Source organism: Canis lupus, chromosome 9 (assembly GCF_003254725.2).
Source record: "Canis lupus dingo isolate Sandy chromosome 9, ASM325472v2, whole genome shotgun sequence".
Taxonomy (NCBI): domain Eukaryota; kingdom Metazoa; phylum Chordata; class Mammalia; order Carnivora; family Canidae; genus Canis; species Canis lupus.
Window position 1 is genome coordinate 44,825,553 of NC_064251.1, and position 17,961 is coordinate 44,843,513.

The 17,961-nt window shown below is 37.4% G+C and overlaps 1 protein-coding gene across 1 annotated transcript in view; it reads left to right on the forward strand.

The window, feature by feature from the left end:
• TAOK1 (TAO kinase 1) overlaps window positions 1-17,961 on the forward strand; it is a 158,793-nt gene that overhangs the window by 130,336 nt on the left and 10,496 nt on the right. The window contains exons 17-19 of the mRNA XM_025476299.3: window positions 2,668-2,907; window positions 7,452-7,664; window positions 9,814-9,996. Coding sequence (XP_025332084.1) covers window positions 2,668-2,907; window positions 7,452-7,664; window positions 9,814-9,996 — 636 coding nt within the window. The remainder of the gene's footprint in view (window positions 1-2,667; window positions 2,908-7,451; window positions 7,665-9,813; window positions 9,997-17,961) is intronic.

Consider the following 17,961-nt stretch of genomic DNA (forward strand, 5'->3'; position numbering starts at 1 on the left):
TCTTTCTTCCCCAGATATTCAATCCACATGGCTTGCTTTCTCGTTTTATTCTTCTTTCTACTTCTTTCTTTTTACACATACACACTTTCTGGGGGAAGTCTCTCTCCCCAGTTAGAATGGAAATTATATGAAGCCACAGGTTTTATTCAGGTCTTTATATTCCTAGTATCTGGTCCATAGTTGGATATAATATTAATATTTATTTAATAAATATTAAATCATGAATAATGAAGGAAGTATTAATTTTTAAATATGAGAAAATTAATTGGATAATTTATGCCTTCTGATCTGAAGTGAGTGCCATGAATTGTGTGTTACCATTTAACATTGTTATAATCATGTAATTATTAACTAGGCAAATGTGGAAACTCTCATCACAATGAAAATGATTATTTTTATTATCAGGGACACCTATGAACATAGATAAATTTATTTCCAAGGTGGCATAAAATAAGCTTTAAGTATAGCACAACTGTTCAAATTCAGTAATAATTATTAGAATTTTGAGTTAAAACAGTTGTATCAATTAGATAAGAATAATTTAAAAGGCTGGTAACATGGAGAGTTGGGTAGTGTTGATAAGTATAAACTAATACTGCCTCTTTGGAGCATAATTCAGCAATAGCTTTTTTATTTATTTATTTTTAGAGAGAGCATAAGGAGGGTAGGAGCAGAGGGAGAAATAGTGAGACAATCTAAGCAGGCTTCACACCCAGTGCAGAGCCCAACCCAGACTTGATCTCACGACCCCGATCAGGATCATGACCTGAGCTGAAATCAAAAGTCGGAGGCTTAACTGAGCCACCCAGGTGCCCCCAGTGGTAGTTTGTAAAACTTAATATACACCTATATTTTTACCCACCAAATCCACTTCTGGAACTGTATCTTAAAGAAATAATAATATGATTATATGATGCATCATGCATGAGTATTGCCTGAAAATTTACTTAAAGCAAAAGAATGGAAAAATTATAGAATTGTAAAGCAGAAGCTTACTATTGAAACTTAAAAAGTCCTTTATGTACTGATCTGGTTGGGATATATGTCCATTATATTTTTAGTTGAAGAAAGCATATTACATGTCTATAACGTATATTGGTATTCAGTATTAAAACTGTATGTTTTGTATAATAGACATGTCACGATAAGCATGGGGGTAATTTTGGGAAGCTTTTGCACCATACTGTTGGCCTCTGGAGAAATAGTTTGCAGAGGCAAAGGAGGCAACTTTGATTTTGACTGCGTGGGGTGGGGGGTGTACACTTGTTGTTTGTTTGGTTTTTTTTTCACTTGTTCTTTTTAATCTGAAAAAAATGTATCAAGCATGATGTGCTCAGTATTATTCTGAGTGAGGCCTATTTATGAACTTATTTCATCCTCACATTAAATCTATGAAATAACTATATTATCTCCATTTGAAAAGTGATGAAGCTGAAGCAGAGAGTTTAGTTTTTAATTTAATATGATCTTTTTTTTTAAAGATATATTCATTTATTCATGAGAGACAGAGAGAGAGAGAGAGAGAGAGAGAGAGAGGCAGGCAGAGACACAGGCAGAGGGAGAAGCAGTCTCCCCACCAGGAGCCCAATGAGGAACTCTATCTCGGATCCCGAGATCACGACCTGAGCTGAGGGCAGGCAACCAACCGCTGAGCCCACCCAGGCATCCCTAATTTAATCTTTTTAAAAGATTTTATTTATTTATTTGTCTGTTTGTTTGTTTGTTTGTTTATATTTATGAGAGACACAGGCAGAGAAATAGGCAGAGGGAGAAGGAGGCTCCCTATGGGGAGCCTGATGCAAGACTCGATCTCAGGACCCCACAGTCACGACCTGAGGCAAAGGCAGATGCTCACCCACTGAGACACCTAGATGCCCTTGAAGCAGAGAGTTTAAATGACTCACCTAAGGATTTGCTGCTCATAAACAGCAGAGCTAGGATTTAGAATACAGACAGCCTCGGGGCACTTGGGTGGCACAGTCAGTTAAGCATCTGACTCTTGATTTCAGCTCAGGTTGTGATCTCAGGGTTATGAGATCAAGCCCCGAGAAGGCTTCATGCTTATCTCGAGTCTACTTGGGACACTCTCTCCTCCCTCTCCCCCTCCTTGCTGCACGGATGCGTGCACTCTCTCTCTCTCTCTCTCTCCTAGACGCTAAACCGCTCTCTCTCTCTCTCTCTCCTCTCTCTCTGTCTCTCTCTCTCCTCTCTCTCTCTCTCTCTCTTTCACAAATAAATAAGTCTTTTAAAAAAAAATAGAATACAGGCAGCCTAGCTCTACAGTCTATGTTCTTAACCACTACACTATATTGGGTATGCTCCTCGTAATATACTCTTAAAAAATTCAAAGGATGACTTTGAACCCTCTTCAAATATAAAAGTAGGAAACAAGAAAGAAAGGAAAGAGGGAAGGACAGTAACCTCTCGAGATAGATTTGATAGCTTTTAAGCTTTTTGCATAAAGCAGTGTTAGTGAATAGTAAATGAACAGCATTTGTGCTAATTGTTGATTTACTACAATAAATATTATGAAACTCTCATACTTACTATGTAGCCATTATTGAATCAGAGAATTACATCTATTTCCTGGTTATTCTGTTTCTTAGGATTTTTTTTCCTGGCATCATACAACAGTATTATTCCTTTGTCTTTTGTGTTATGGATTAGGAGTTAAATAAAAGGCAGACTCAAAAGGACTTAGAACATGCCATGCTACTGCGACAGCATGAATCCATGCAAGAACTGGAGTTCCGTCACCTCAATACAATTCAGAAGATGCGCTGTGAGTTGATCAGATTACAGCATCAAACTGAGCTGACAAACCAGCTGGAATATAACAAGCGAAGAGAACGAGAACTAAGGCGAAAGCATGTCATGGAGGTTCGACAACAGCCTAAGAGTCTGAAGGTACCTTTAACCTAAAGTTCTTGATAAAAAGGAAGAGATAAAAGGCATTCATGTAAACAGTAAAGGTCTAAGACAGAGGTCTGACATAAAATGAATAGACTTTTTTCTTTTCATTTTAAGAATATTTGGTTAGTTTTAATGTGGAGTGTCCATAGCTGTAGACTTTTTGCTTATGTATTTCTCATTAGGAAAACTTTTAACTGTGGGATGTGCCATAAATAAGAATCAGAATTCTTATTTTAAATGTACCCAAATGTCCAATGCCGTTATTACAGTTAACACGTCAACATGCTAACCTGTAGTCTTCTCTCTGCTGTTCCAAGTAATATGATTTCAGAATCTTATTTACTCTAAATATGATTTATTTCCAGAAAAGATACTGCATTTTTAATCAGCACAGAAGCCAGTGAATAAAAAATGCCTCTTTATTCCCTCTCCCTTCATTGTCTATACTTACATATTAAAAGAAATGAAGGAATTATCACAGTGTTATCCCAGTCCACTTGCTTTCTTTCTTTGCTTGGTAGTGTAGGTACTGTAGCATAGGTAGTTGGGAGATATATATACTTTTTTTTTTCATTAGCACATCAGAGTAGAGCAAGCTGTTATATAGCCTTCCCTCACAAAAAGAAGTAAAGACAAGTATTGGTGATATATAATACCAAAGGACTTTATATTTTATACTTACTTTGAATACAGGAATTCATTTACATAGTATGAAATTTGAAAGATACCAAAGTGTATTCTGAAGATTTCCCTCTTCCCTTGTCTCTCTAGCCAGTTGGTCTAGCCCAGAGTCAACCAGAGCAATTCCAGGAGGTTTTCAAATTTTATAACTTGTAACAAATATTTGAAGGAATACAATCACATTAATCTTAGTGATTAACAGCAAAACCATCCACTGCATAGGCTGTAGTTTGGTACCTCAATTAATTTGTTTATGTCTGCAAACTTTAAACATTTATTTACATCCAGTAAGGCCCATATCCCACAGTATTTCCTTTTTAAACTTTACGGCTTTTGGGCAGCCCTGGTGGCGCAGCGGTTTAGCGCCACCTTCAGCCCAGGGTGTGATCCTGGAGACCCGGGATCGAGTCCCACATCAGGCTCCCTGCATGGAGCCTGCTTCTTCCTTGGCCTGTATCTCTCCCTCTCTGCCTCTCTCCCTCTCTCGCTCATGAATCAATAAATTAAAAAAAAAAAAAAAAAAAAAAAAAAAAACTAAATGTTAAATAAATAAATAAACAAACAAACTTTACGGCTTTTATTTGATAATTTAACCATAAAACTGTTCTTTGGGCAGCCCCGGTGGCCCAGCGGTTTAGTGCTGCCTTCGGCCCAGGGTGTGATCCTGGAGACCCAGGATTGAGTCCCACGTCGGGCTCCCTGCATGGAGCCTGCTTCTCCCTCTGCCTGTGTCTCTGCCTCTCTCTCTCTCTCTCTCTCTTTCTGTGTCTCTCATGAATAAATAAACAAAATCTTTAAAAAAAAAAAAAGTAGGGCAGTCCCGGTGGCCCAGCGGTTTAGCACCGCCTTCAGCCCAGGGCATGATCGTAGAGACTCGGGACCGAGTCCCACGTCAGGCTCCCTTCATGGAGCTTGCTTCTCCCTCTGCCTATGTCTCTGCCTCTCTCTCTGTGTGTGTCTCTCATGAGTAAATAAATAAAATCTTTAAAAAATAAAAATAAAATAAAATAAAATAGTTCTTTGTCTTTAACTGTCCTGAACTGAAGTGAAATTCATTAACAGGGGTAATCTGTGTTAAAATCTAGAATCTATACTGTATCCAATTGTAACTCTGATTCCCATGCAACTCCATTCTAAGACTATCTTGAATGAAATATAGAAGGAAAATTAAGATGGTTTACCCTTTACTTGTGAACTGGGGTAAAATTTTACTTTGTTATGTCTTCAAAATAATTAGCATCATTTAGATTAGCTTATGTTGACTCCCCATGTAACTTTTAGTCATTGCTTAGAAAAATTGGAATTATAATGATTTTTCAGATTTATTTTGTCTTTGTAATGAAGAAAATATATACTCTTATGGATACAGAACAATTTCCCACCAAAAGATTTTTTAAACAACATGTCTGTAAGATTAATTATTGTTATAAAGTCAACAGTACCCAGAAGTAAACCAAACTGAAAGCTTGTTAGTTTTCTATAGTCATACCATAAATCTAGTATGATTGTATTTCTCTAAGACTTGAAATAGGTGGTTGTTTGATGTTTAAGCCTTCCTTTCTGTTTCCTCTTGTTGGAACCTTTTTGGTTTGAAAGCTTGTAAGCACTGTATTTAATTTATGCAGATACTATACAAAAAGTGAGCAGAGCAATAATATTTCACAATCATACTCAGACTTTAAATGATTTAGAATGCCTCCTTTGATGACCAGTGATCTCAAGATTTTCCATAAAGGAAATTGTTCTGTTACTTTTGTAGGGAAGAAAATCATGATGTTCCTCTGAATTATGTATATCCGTCTCCTTGCTTAAAGAAAATAGTCTATATTTTAACTCCCAAGTCATCCCATTTTTATTTGCTTAAGTCTTAATAGTTGTGTCTTCCAACTTCCTTCAAGACTTTAATGGGGAGTAGGGGGACTTTAGTTTGAGCACTTATGTTAGTGTGTCATTTCTGTAGAATGAGTTGGGTAAATACGTATTGTCTAAATACGTTTCTTCATCTGCTATCCAGATAATAGTGTTAAATGAGTATAAGTGAAGAGAAACAACTGTAACTTTGTTTTTGTTTTCACTTGGGTTAACTATTGAGGGATATAGTTTATTCTTAGGTATAAGTGTTAACTCTTGTTGAAAAAAAATTTTCAAGTTCTTTTTTCTCTTTAGGCTAATGATATGGAATGATTACAGTTTTCTTGGTAGCATATTTTAAAAATAAGAACTTTTTTTTTTTTAGATTTTATTTATTTATTCATGATAGACATAGGGAGAGAGAGAGAGAGAAGCAGAGACACAGCCAGAGGGAGAAGCAGGCTCCATGCCAGGAGCATGAGGCGGGACTCCATCCCGCGACTCCAGGATCGCGCCCCGGGCCAAAGGCAGGCGCCAAACCACTGAGCCACCCAGCGATACCCAAAATAAGAACTTTTTAAAAGAGTGAATGTTATACAGAGACAGGAGAGAATGTCTAAATTTCATTGTTTCATTCCTAGCTAACTTTTGTTAAAGTTAAAGTTAAAGGAAGAATTTTGTTAACCAAGGACAGTATTTAAGTGTAGTGCTACAAAGCATAATTAAACCCAGAGTTTCTCTTTCTAGTTGGACAATTCTTGACCCTTCACAGAATAAAGTATTATGACTATGATCTAGTGCCTCAGTTGGTATGAAATATGGAAAAGTCTATTTGATGTTGTAGTATTACAAGGGGTGGTGAATAATAACTAGTTCCTTGACAAGTGTTTTACTTTGGTAATATGTACATATGTTGCATACTGAAGCAACTAATCAATATCTGGCAGTATTTACATTAAGGTAAAATAATTTCAAGTGTAGGTTCTGCCTTAGTGGAGTAAATAAATATATTCTCACTTACAGACTCAATATACTTTCTAGAATTATATCTCATCTTATCAAATTGTGCTAAAACCTGAGTTCATAGAATAACCTGTGATTAACAAAAATTAAAGCCAAAACTGTCTCTGGGCTCAATTATTTTATCTCAGAAATATTTATGTAGGGCAGCCCGGGTGGCTCAGTGGTTTAGCGCTGCCTTCGGCCCAGGGCGTGATCCTGGAGACCAGGGATCGAGTTCCACATCTGGCTCCCTGCATGGAGCCTGCTTCTCCCTCTGCCTGTGTCCCTGCCTCTGTGTGTGTGTGTGTGTGTGTCTCATGAATAAATAAATAAAACCTTTAAAAAATATATTTATGTAGCTTATCACTCCCAAGGAAGTTGTCCTCTCCCTTGCCCCATAACTTTTGTTTGACCTTTAAAAGATGAGTTAACCTGACTGACTTTCAGGTTTTTGCTTATGGTATTAAAGCATAAACCATTACTAAGTGTGTTTCTACCTAGTTTCAGGTAAAAAGGAAAATTAACTATAAATAACAATATTAGTCAGTTACTAATGCCCTGCTTTTGTGGGATCTGTTATACAGTATGTAGTTAGAGTTAAGATTATTATTAAAAGAAATTGAAGCAAAGTGTCTCAGATATTGTCTGGCTACTAAATGCATGAGAAGAAATTTAATTTTCTGTCATCAATATACATGGTAAAGCTAATTTTAATATTTACTTAGGTCACTAAATTTCTAACAAAATAATAACTATTGCTTTAAGTCCTGTGATAAGTGAGATTATTGATATTTTAATTTTTTTAATTAGAGCTTTTGTTTAAAAAATGCATAGAATCTAGTGGTGTGACCCAATAGCCAAGTGCAAAAGTAACTGCAACCTTATGATCTGACCTTTTTGTTTTTCTTCTCCTGTTTTCCTGGTAGCATTTGTTTTAATGTAAGCCTAAGGTATACCAAATGCCATATATTAAAAATTACATGCATCTATTTTTTTCTTCCTAGTCTAAAGAACTCCAAATAAAAAAGCAGTTTCAGGACACCTGCAAAATTCAAACCAGACAGTATAAAGCATTAAGAAATCACCTATTGGAGACGACACCAAAGAGTGAGCACAAGGCTGTTCTGAAACGACTCAAGGAGGAGCAGACCCGGAAGTTAGCCATCTTGGCTGAGCAGTATGACCACAGCATTAATGAAATGCTCTCCACACAAGCTGTGAGTTTGTTTTATTTAGGCAAAATAAATTTAGTTAGTGCTCCTTTCCCTTCTACAGCAATGAAATCCCAGCAATTAAAATGCTAATTAGAAATGATAGTTCTGGGCAGCCTGGGTGGCTCAGTGATTTAGCGCTGCCTTCAGCCCAGGGCCTGATCCTGGGGACCTGGGATTGAGTCCCACGTCAGGCTCCCTGCATGGGACCTGCTTCTCCCTCTGCCTGTGTCTCTGCCTCTCTCTCTCTCTCTCTCTCTGTCTCTCATAAATAAATAAATAAAATCTTAAAAAAAAGAAATGCTAGTTCTCCTGCAGCTTGGAAATAGTGGTGATGGTCCATAGTCTTCCTGTTCTGAGCATTGCTTAGAAGCATGCATGTGGATATAGAATTCTCATTGATACATTTAGACCTGAAGTTTTAAACAGGCTCTCTGCCAGTGCTCCTCAGGTGTTTAACACTTACCCCAATAACATGTCAAGATTGGAGCAGCAGCCTTGTTAGGTAGTAGAAAAAAGTAGTACTGTATTTAGAATTCAGATGGTCACATTTAATTACAAATATGAAATATTTTTAAAGGGACGCCTGAGTGGCTCAGCGGTTGAGCGTCTACCTTGGACTCAGGGCGTGATCCCAGATTCCTTGGATGAAGTCCCACATCGGGCTCCTTGCATGGAGCCTGCTTGCTTCTCCCTCTGCCAGTGGCGGTCTCTCTTTATGTGTCTCTCATGACTGAATAAATAAAATCTTTAAATAAAAAACATGAAATACTTTTAAAGATTTATTTATTTATTTTAGGGAGAGAGTGCAGGTGGTAGGTGGGTGGAGAAAGGCAGAGAGAGGGGAAAAAAGAAGACTCCCTACTGAGTGTGGAGTCACACTTATGGCTGGATCCCATGACCCTGATACCATGACCAGAGCCAAAACCAGGAGTTGAGCATTTAATCAACTGAGCCACCCAAGGACCCCAAAATATTTTCTATATAAGTTTTGTAAACATTTTCTTAAAGAGCCAGATAGTAAATATTTTAGAGTTTGTAGGGCAGGAGGCAAAATTGAAGATACCATGTGGGTACTTATATAGCCATTTAAAAGATAACTATTTCAAATGTAAAAACCATTCTTGAGGTGCCTGGGTGGCACAGTTGTTTAAGCCTCCAACTCTTGATTTTGGCTCAGGTCGTGGTCTTGGGGTCATGAGATTGAGCCCCCTGTCGGGCTCTGAGCTCAATGAGGAGTCTGCTTTGGATTCTCTCTCCCTCTCCCTCTGCACCTCCCTCTCGTGCTCTCTCCCTCTTTCTTTAGGACAAATAAATTTAAAAAAATTTTTTTTATTTTATTATATTTTTTTAAGATTTTATTTATTTATTCATGAGAGACAGAGAAAGAGAGGCAGGCAGACACATAGGCAGAGGGAGAAGCAGGCTCCATGCAGGGAGCCCAATGCGGAACTTGATCCGGGGACTGTGGGATCACGCCCTGAGCCAAAGGCAGATGCTCAACCGCTGAGCCACCCAGGTGTCCCAATAATTTTTTTTTTAAGATTTTATTTACTTATTTGAGAGAGAGAGCACAGGCAGGGAAGGAATCGAGGGAGAGAGAGAAGCAGACTCCTCACTGAGCAGGGAGCCTGATGTGGGGCTAGATCCTGGGACTCCAGGATCATGACCCTAACCAAAGGCAAATGTTAACCAGCTGAGCCACCCAGGCTCCCCAAATAAATAAATCTTAAAAAAAACAACAACAACAACAACAACTGTTCTTAACTAGTAGAGTGTATAAAAAAGTAAAAACAAAAAAACCCAGGCAACTGCCCAGATTCGGCCAGCAGGCTGTTTGCTGGTCCCTATGCTATAGTTATTTCTATTGGAGAGAAAGTATTCAGAGTCTTATATCATCTGATCATATTCTAGATTTTTTCTTAAGAAAAATGTGGTTTTTAAGGCATCCTCCAGAGAGCTCATGATAGTTTTATCTTCCTAATGCCATCAGTGATTACTAGGCCTTCCTTTTCAGAGATGTTTACTCCGAGGCATGAGAGAGAAAGAACAATTGTGTATCCTACAAAAGAGAATAGTCTGTCTTTTCTCACCTCCTGTTTTCCGTAAGGTAAGGGATAGATAACTCACAGGATATTTTCTTTCTCTCTTTCAGCTACGTTTGGATGAAGCACAGGAAGCAGAGTGCCAGGTTTTGAAGATGCAGCTGCAGCAGGAACTGGAGCTGTTGAATGCATATCAGAGCAAAATCAAGATGCAAGCCGAGGCACAGCATGATCGAGAGCTTCGAGAACTTGAACAGAGGGTCTCTCTCCGCAGGGCACTCTTAGAACAAAAGGTATAAGTAATACGAGGAAGGTAATTGTGCTAGTGTTTGCTTTCAGCAGAAGCATTCTATAAATATTTTTTCATATTGATAGGTGGCATTAGATTGTTTTCACAATACCGTGCTTCCTTAATTCTAGTTTTGGTAGTGTTTTTCTTTTTCTTTAAAATTATTGATTCAGTAATGAACCTTATAATTATTGAGTACTAAACATCAAGGGGAAATATAAGTAGTAATTGCTAGAGGAAGGAATATGGAATTATATGAATTGGGAGAGAGTAGCTCTAGCGTGATTCTCACTTATTTTATGTACCTCACTCTAGGGAGATTGGAGAAAAACTTGGATAGTAAAGAAAAAGAATGTTAGTAATTGCCTTATTTATATTTACTTATTCTTTGTCAGATATATTAAAGAATCGAACTAGAATCCCCAAATTCATTTCATCCTTTAAGATAGTAAAATTGTGTGTGTGAGTATGAGTGTGTTTGGGGGGAAAGAATGATGGGCAGATTTTTAAGACATTAAAGAGGACACTATTTGTTGTTAGAAGCATAGTTGATCCTTGAACAATGTGGGGGTTAGGGGCTGTGACAACCTGTCCGGTTGAAATTTGCATTAACTTTTCTTCATGTATAAAAGTGACCAGAAGCCTTACAAATAACATAGTCAATTAACACATATTTTGTATGTTATATGTATTACATACTGTCTTCTTACAATATAGTAAGCTAGAGAAGAGAACATACATTTACAGTATTTTACTGTATTGGAAAAAAATCACATGTAAGGAGAAACATGTAGTTCAAACTCATGCTGTTCAAGGGTCAACTGTAGTAGAATATTCAGGATTCAAAGCTATGTTTAAGAATTCCTGAGCCAGGGATCCCTGGGTGGCACAGCGGTTTAGCGCCTGCCTTTGGCCCGGGGCGCGGTCCTGGAGACCCGGGATCGAATCCCATGTCGGGCTCCCAGTGCATGGAGCCTGCTTCTCCCTCCGCCTGTGTCTCTGCCTCTCTCTCTCTCTCTCTCTCTCTCTCTGTGTGTGTGTGACTATCATAAATAAATAAAAATTAAAAAAAAAAAAAAAAGAATTCCTGAGCCAAAGAAAAAAACAAACAAACAAAAAAAGAATTCCTGAGCCATGGGATCCCTGGGTGGCTCAGCGGTTTAGCGCCTGCCTTTGGCCTAGGGCATGATTCCGTCATGGAGCCTGCTTCTCCCTCCTCCTGTGTCTCTGCCTCTCTCTCTCTCTCTCTCTCTCTCTCATAAATAAATAAATAAATATTAAAAAAAAAAAAAAAGAATTCCTGAGCCATAGTTCCCAATAGCTGGTATTGTCTTAGGTCCAATGTAAGTGAATATTTGCCTAATAGTCTTGCCTAATGAAAGTTGTCATTGTTTCTGGATAAAAATACAGTGTCTTCTCATATTAAAAAAATTCACATAACTAAGATGTTACTATTTCCCAGGACAGCTGTCTTTTATTACTCTAGCTTCTTTGAGAGTTATTTGGCTCTAAAAATTATCTCCGTTACGTTTCTCATTCAAGGTGAGAAAGACACATAAATTTTTTTTTTAAATCTAGTTTTTCAGATTTTATAAATGTGATTCCAATTTGAACATTTAAAATTCAGTCCGAAGTTCTGTCTCTTATGCTTCAAAATTATCTAAAAGGATAATCTATAATATTTTAGAAATAATATCGGGAGAAATATTGGTACTATTAAAATGTATTTGTATTTTTAGCTCCATCTAGTGGTTCAGAATTTAAACAGTGCTAATTAGTATCTTAGTTAGGTACAGTCTTTTTTCAATATATGAACCAAAGTCTACATGTTCTACAAAGCCTGTTTAAAACTGATACCCACTGGAGAAGGTACAGTGGTACTCTCATACACTGTAAATGCATTTTGAAAAGCAATTTGGATGTATATATTGAGCTTTGAATTGTTAAGCATTTGAGACTTTTAGAATTTGGCCTAAGGAAATCCAAAATACAGGGAAAATTATGCATATAAATGGTCGTTATAACATTTTATAATGGTTTAAAATATCTAACCATTTTGGTTACTGGAGGGGAAGTGGGCAGGTCAGTGGGGGAAATGGGTTAAATGAGTGATGAGGATTAAGTGCACTTGTGATATATCCGGTGTTGTATATATATAAGTGATGAATCACTAAATTCTACACCTAAAACTAATATTACACTCTATGTTAACTAACTGGAATTTAAATAAAAGCTTGGGAAAAAAAATCACCTAACCATCTAAATAGAGATATAATTAAGTAATTATGGCTAAGCCAATGAAATCTTGCTCAGCCATTTAAATGATGGCTACAAAGACAGTATTAATATGGGGAAATGCTTATGATGTATTGAATGAAATCAAAAAGACAAATTACACTTATAGTGAATTGAAAGAATGTTAGTGGCTATTTAATACAGTAGATTTGTTCTTTTTTCTACTTTACTTTTTTAAATATTACTTTGGATAATGGAAAATACTAACGATTATTTAGTATTAAAAATAATTTAAAAAACAATAGGATGATAATCTGTAGTGCTTTGAGTTGCTGCTTGATTTTTAGGGCTAATGGTTACATTTCAAATGAAGGGCATGACTGTGAAGCAGTTTGAATCAGTTGGCAACTGCCAAATCCATGTACCTTCCCTATAAAAACTTTGAAAAGTTTTAACAGCTATTTTTCTGTACCTTGTATTTACTGGTTGTACAGAAAGGAAGCAGCCGTCTGAAAATACAGATGGAATCTGAGTGAACATTAGTTGTTTATAGATGAATAATAATTCTGTTTAAAAAAATTGTTTTCGGGGGCAGCCCAGGTGGCTCAGCGGTTTAGTGCCGCCTTCAGCCCAGGGTCTAATCCTGGAGATCCAGGCTCGAGTCCCATATCAGGCTCCCTGCATGGAGCCTGCTTCTCCCTCTGCCTGTGTCTCTGCCTCTCTCTCTCTCCCTCTCTGTGTCTCTCATGAATAAATAAATAAAATCTTTAAAAAAAATAAAAATGAAAGAAAAATGTTAAATCCCATGTGAATTTTATACATGCATGAAAAGTGGTAGTATCTCCAAAGTATAAGTGGGCTTTTTTTTTAATTATTTCATTTAGTTTTCTCTCAATATTTTACAGCATCAATAACATAGTTGGTAGTTTTTAAGTAAGAATTGGCAATTAGAACACTTTTTAGGACCTTTCTTTGTGGAACTGAAAATATTCATACAAAAATACCGAATTTGATTTCAAAGGAAATTGGCTGGAAGATCCTCTCAAAAGTCTTAATTACAGTAACTCTTATCAACCCAGTGAAGCCACTTTTCTAATTTACAAAAACTAAGTCACAGGTTTTATGTTTGTTTATTTATAATTTTAATTTTTTAAAGTCACAGGTTTTAAAAGAAATAGGAATTAATGTAGCCCATCATAAATCTTAGTTTCATTTTTATATTATTGAAAAATGTTCTGAGTTTCTTAAATGACAATACTAATCAGCAAACAAAACTGAATGCATACTACATAAAAGGTTGATAAGCATTAGTGTTTAATATTTTTGTCACGAATTTCCTTCAGACAATATGCAAGACATTCAGATCAGTTATATACTCAGCACATTCCCATCATTAATTAGATCCCTTGAATTAAATGCTTTTAGTAAGTGGATTTTTTTAAGTTTTACATTAAAAATAGTTAAAAGATAAATTTGAAGTTCTTTGAATCCCTAGAGATACGTAAATTCTTTTTATATGGATTTATAGGATTTTATATGTAATTATTAAAAGTGAACATTTATTTTATTAAATACACAATCATTTTTCTTAAAACTTGATAAGTTTAAGGGGCACTTGGCTGGCTTAGTCATGAGAACATGTACCTCTTGATCACAGGGTTGTGAGTTTGAGCTCCATATTGGGTATTGAGATTACTTAAAAAATAAAAATCTTTACAGAAAAAAAAGCTTGACAAGTTTAGAAAAGCATAAATAGAAATTAAAATGTCTGTAGTCAGGGGAGCCCCGGTGGTGCAGCAGTTTAGCACCACCTGCAGCCCAGGGCCTGGTCCTGGAGACCTGGGATCGAGTCCTACATCAGGCTCCTGCATGGAGCCTGCTTCTCCCTCCTCCTGTGTCTCTGCCTCTCTCTCTCTCTCTATGTCTATCATAAATAAATAAATAAATAAATAAATAAATAAATAAATAAATAAATCTTTTTAAAAAAAATGTCTGTAGTCCCACCACTCAGAAATCACCACAGTTTGGGATCCCTGGTGGCGCAGCGGTTTGGCGCCTGCCTTTGGCTCAGGGCACGATCCTGGAGACTCAGGATCGAATCCCACGTCGGGCTCCCGATGCATGGAGCCTGCTTCTCCCTCTGCCTGTATCTCTGCCTCTCTCTCCCTCTCTCTGTGTGACTATCATAAATAAATAAAAATTAAAAAAAAAAAAAAAGGAGCCTTGGGGACTCCTTTAAAAAAAAAAAAAAAAGAAATCACCACAGTTAGCAATTTTGATGTCTTTCCCTCAAAAGCACTCTTGTCTAATCTTAAGTTCTTCAGCCTTCACATAAAACGCTCACTCTAAAACTTTGTAACACTTTAGTACCTAGAAAATTCAATAATTTCTTTTTTTTTAAAGATTTTATTTATTCATGAGAGACAGAGGTGGGGGGCAGAGACACAGGCAGAGAAGGAGAACCAGGTTCCATACAGGGAGCTCAGTGTGGGACTCGATCCCAGATCCCATGAGCACACCCTGAACCAAAGGCAGACTCTCAACCACTGAGCCATCCAGGCACCCCCTTTCAATAATTTTCAAACTCTCCTTACTGGAATCTGTTCTGGCCAAAATACTTATCATTTTCCCATGTCTTTGCACATGTTCCCTTGGCTGAAAATATTTTTTCCTTCCCTTTCTCTTCCTGGTAAACTTGTATTCTTCCTTCACAATCCAGTCTCTGCCACCTCCTCTGGGAATACTTTATTTACACTTATCTTTCTCCTTTATAGAGTCAATCACTCCATCTCTTTTTATTTCTGCTATACCTTGTTAATCTGTTATTATGTCTTACCACATTCTATTAGGACTTTTTATTTGCATGTGTCTCCTCTGCGAAACTTCATATTTTTTTTAAAAAATTGGAACTTCTGAAAACTTGATACATAAAAACTAAACTCATTTGTTGAGTTCGATTTCTGCAGAGAGCAATAAGTATTGGTTTAAATCCTCAACAACCTTGATAACTGATTTAATGCTCCTTTTTAAATTATTTCTTATTTTTAAAAAACTTTTTATCATGGAAGTTTTTTTAAGATTTTATTTATTCATGAGAGACCCAGAGAGAGAGAGAGGTAGAGGGAGAAGAAGGCTCCCCATAGGGAGCCTCATGTGGGACTCAATCCCAGGACCCTGGAATCAGACCCAAGCCAAAGGAAGACACTCAACCACTGAGCCACCCAGGTGCCCCGATCATGGAAATTTTCAAACGTATACAGAAGTAGGAGGCATTAGTACAGTGCAACCCCCAAGTACTTAACCACCCAGCTTCAATAGTTACCAATATTTTGCTAAATTTTTCTTATCTATCCCCCTGCTCCACATATACAATTTTGTGGTAGAGGCAGGAGGTGAGGAAGAAATTTCAGCATACCACCATTTGATTCCAAAAATGTCTTAAGTTGGTTTATTTGGATTGGTTAAGTCCAGATATTACATTTTAGCTAATTATCTTTTAAGTTTTTTAGTCTATAACTGATCCCTGTCCACCTTTTTTTTTTTTTTTTAATTGAGGATTGGATCATTTGTTCCGTAGGAATTCTCACTTACGGATTTGGCTTATTTCATCTTCATAGTGTCATTTAATGTAGTCCTCTCTTCTTTATTTCATATTTCCTGTAAACTGGTAATTAGGTCTAGAGGCGTGATTATATTTAGATTAAACTTTTTCTTTTCTTTAAAAAATTTTGCAGGGAATTGTCATAAGGGTTATAGTGTACTTCCTGTTGCATCACATCAAGAGATACATAATGTCTAACTATGCCACCTTTAAGTGATTTTTTTTTTTAAGATTTTATTTATTTATTCATGAGAGACACACACACACAGAGAGAGGTAGAGACACAGGCAGAGGGAGAAACAGGCTCCATGCAGGGAGCCCGACATGGGACTCCATCCCAGATCGCCAGGATCAGGCCCTGGGCTGAAGGCGGCGCTAAACCGCTGAGCCACTGGGGCTGCCCTTTAAGTGATATTAATATTGATCAGGGTGTTCAGGTTTTGTCAGTATGATCATTCATAAAATCCTCCAACTTGTGGATGCCTGGGTGGCTCAGTGGCTCCTTGCAGGGAGCCTGCTTCTCCCTCTGCCTATGTCTCTGCCTCTCTCTTGTCTCTCATGAATAAATAAATAAAATCTTTTTTTAAAAAATCCCCAACTTTTTTCATAGTCTTGACTTTATGTATTTTTAATATTTAAAAAATTGTATATACAATCAGCTGTATTTATTTGTAATACTTTCAGTTTTCCAGAACTGATTATCATGGCTATTCAACTATGAATTTTTAGCTATATAAAATCTCCTAACTTTTCAATGAAAACTTTTTAGTTTTTTTGTTTGCTTTCACTTAAAGTTTTGGTCTATCTGGAATGTAGTGTAGGATGGAATTCTATTCCCATTTCCTTCCAGATATTGGCCAAATGTGCTTGTGCTGTTTGTTTCTCCCATTAAACTAATTACTGCTTTTGTCTTGCTGCCTACAAAGAGGTGTCTGGGTGGCTCAGTCCATTGTCTCCCTTCGGTTCAGGTCATTATTTCAAAGTCCTGGGATTGAGCCCCACATCAGCCTCCCTGGTCAGCAGGGATTCTTCTCTGTCTCCCCCTGCCTGCCACTCCCCTACTAATTTTCTTTCTCTCTCAAATAAACAAGTCAAATCATAAATAAATGCAAGCCTACAAACTGAGATCTTCATTCTGTTTCACTAAGTATTTTGCACCAGTACCGTATTTATTTTAAGATTGATTTATTTCTGAGAGAGAGAAAGAGAGCAAGCACAAGCAGTAGGAGCAGAGGGAGAAAGAATCCCAAGCAGACTCTGCACTGAGTGCAGAGCCCAGTGTGGGACTGGATCTTATGACCCTAAGACCACAACCTGAGCCAAAGCCAAGAGTCAGATGCTCAACCGACTGAGCCACCCAGGTGTCCTTTATATTTATTTTATTAGAGTGACATTATGGGATATCTGATAAGGCTAGTTTCCCCCTACACCTTTTCTTTCTCATTTAACTTTAATGGATTAGTAGGTATTGATCATAATTGCCTTGATTTATTATTTCAATAGAAGTACTACCTTTGTTTTCTGTTTTTTTTTAAGTAGGCTCCATGCCCAATAAGGGGCTTGAACTCAAGACCCTGAGATCAGGAGTCATGTGATGAACCGACTGAGCCAGCCAGGTGCTTTTAAGAACTTGATTTTAGGGGTGTCAGGTTGGGTCAGTCAGTACAGCATGTGACTCTTTTTTTTTTTTTTTTTTAAGATTTTATTTATTTATTCATGAGATACACAGAAAGAGAGAGAGAGAGGCAGAGACACAGTCAGAGGGAGAAGCAGGCTCCATGCAGGAAGCCTGATGTGGAACTCGATCCCGGGACTCCAGGATCACATCCTGGTCTGAAGGCAGGTGCTGAACCGCTGAGCCACCCAGGGATCCCCCTACAACATGTGACTCTTAATCTCAGGTTCACAAGTTCAAGCCCCATGTTGGACATGGAGCCTATTTTAAAAACAACAACAACAACAACAACAACAACTTGATTTTAAACTGAAACTAGGGATCCCTGGGTGGCGCAGCGGGATCGAATCCCACATCGGCCTCCCAGTGCTTAGAGCCTGCTTCTCCCTCTGCCTGTGTCTCTGCCTCTCTCTGTCTCTCCGTGTGACTATCATGAATAAATAAATTTAAAAAAATAA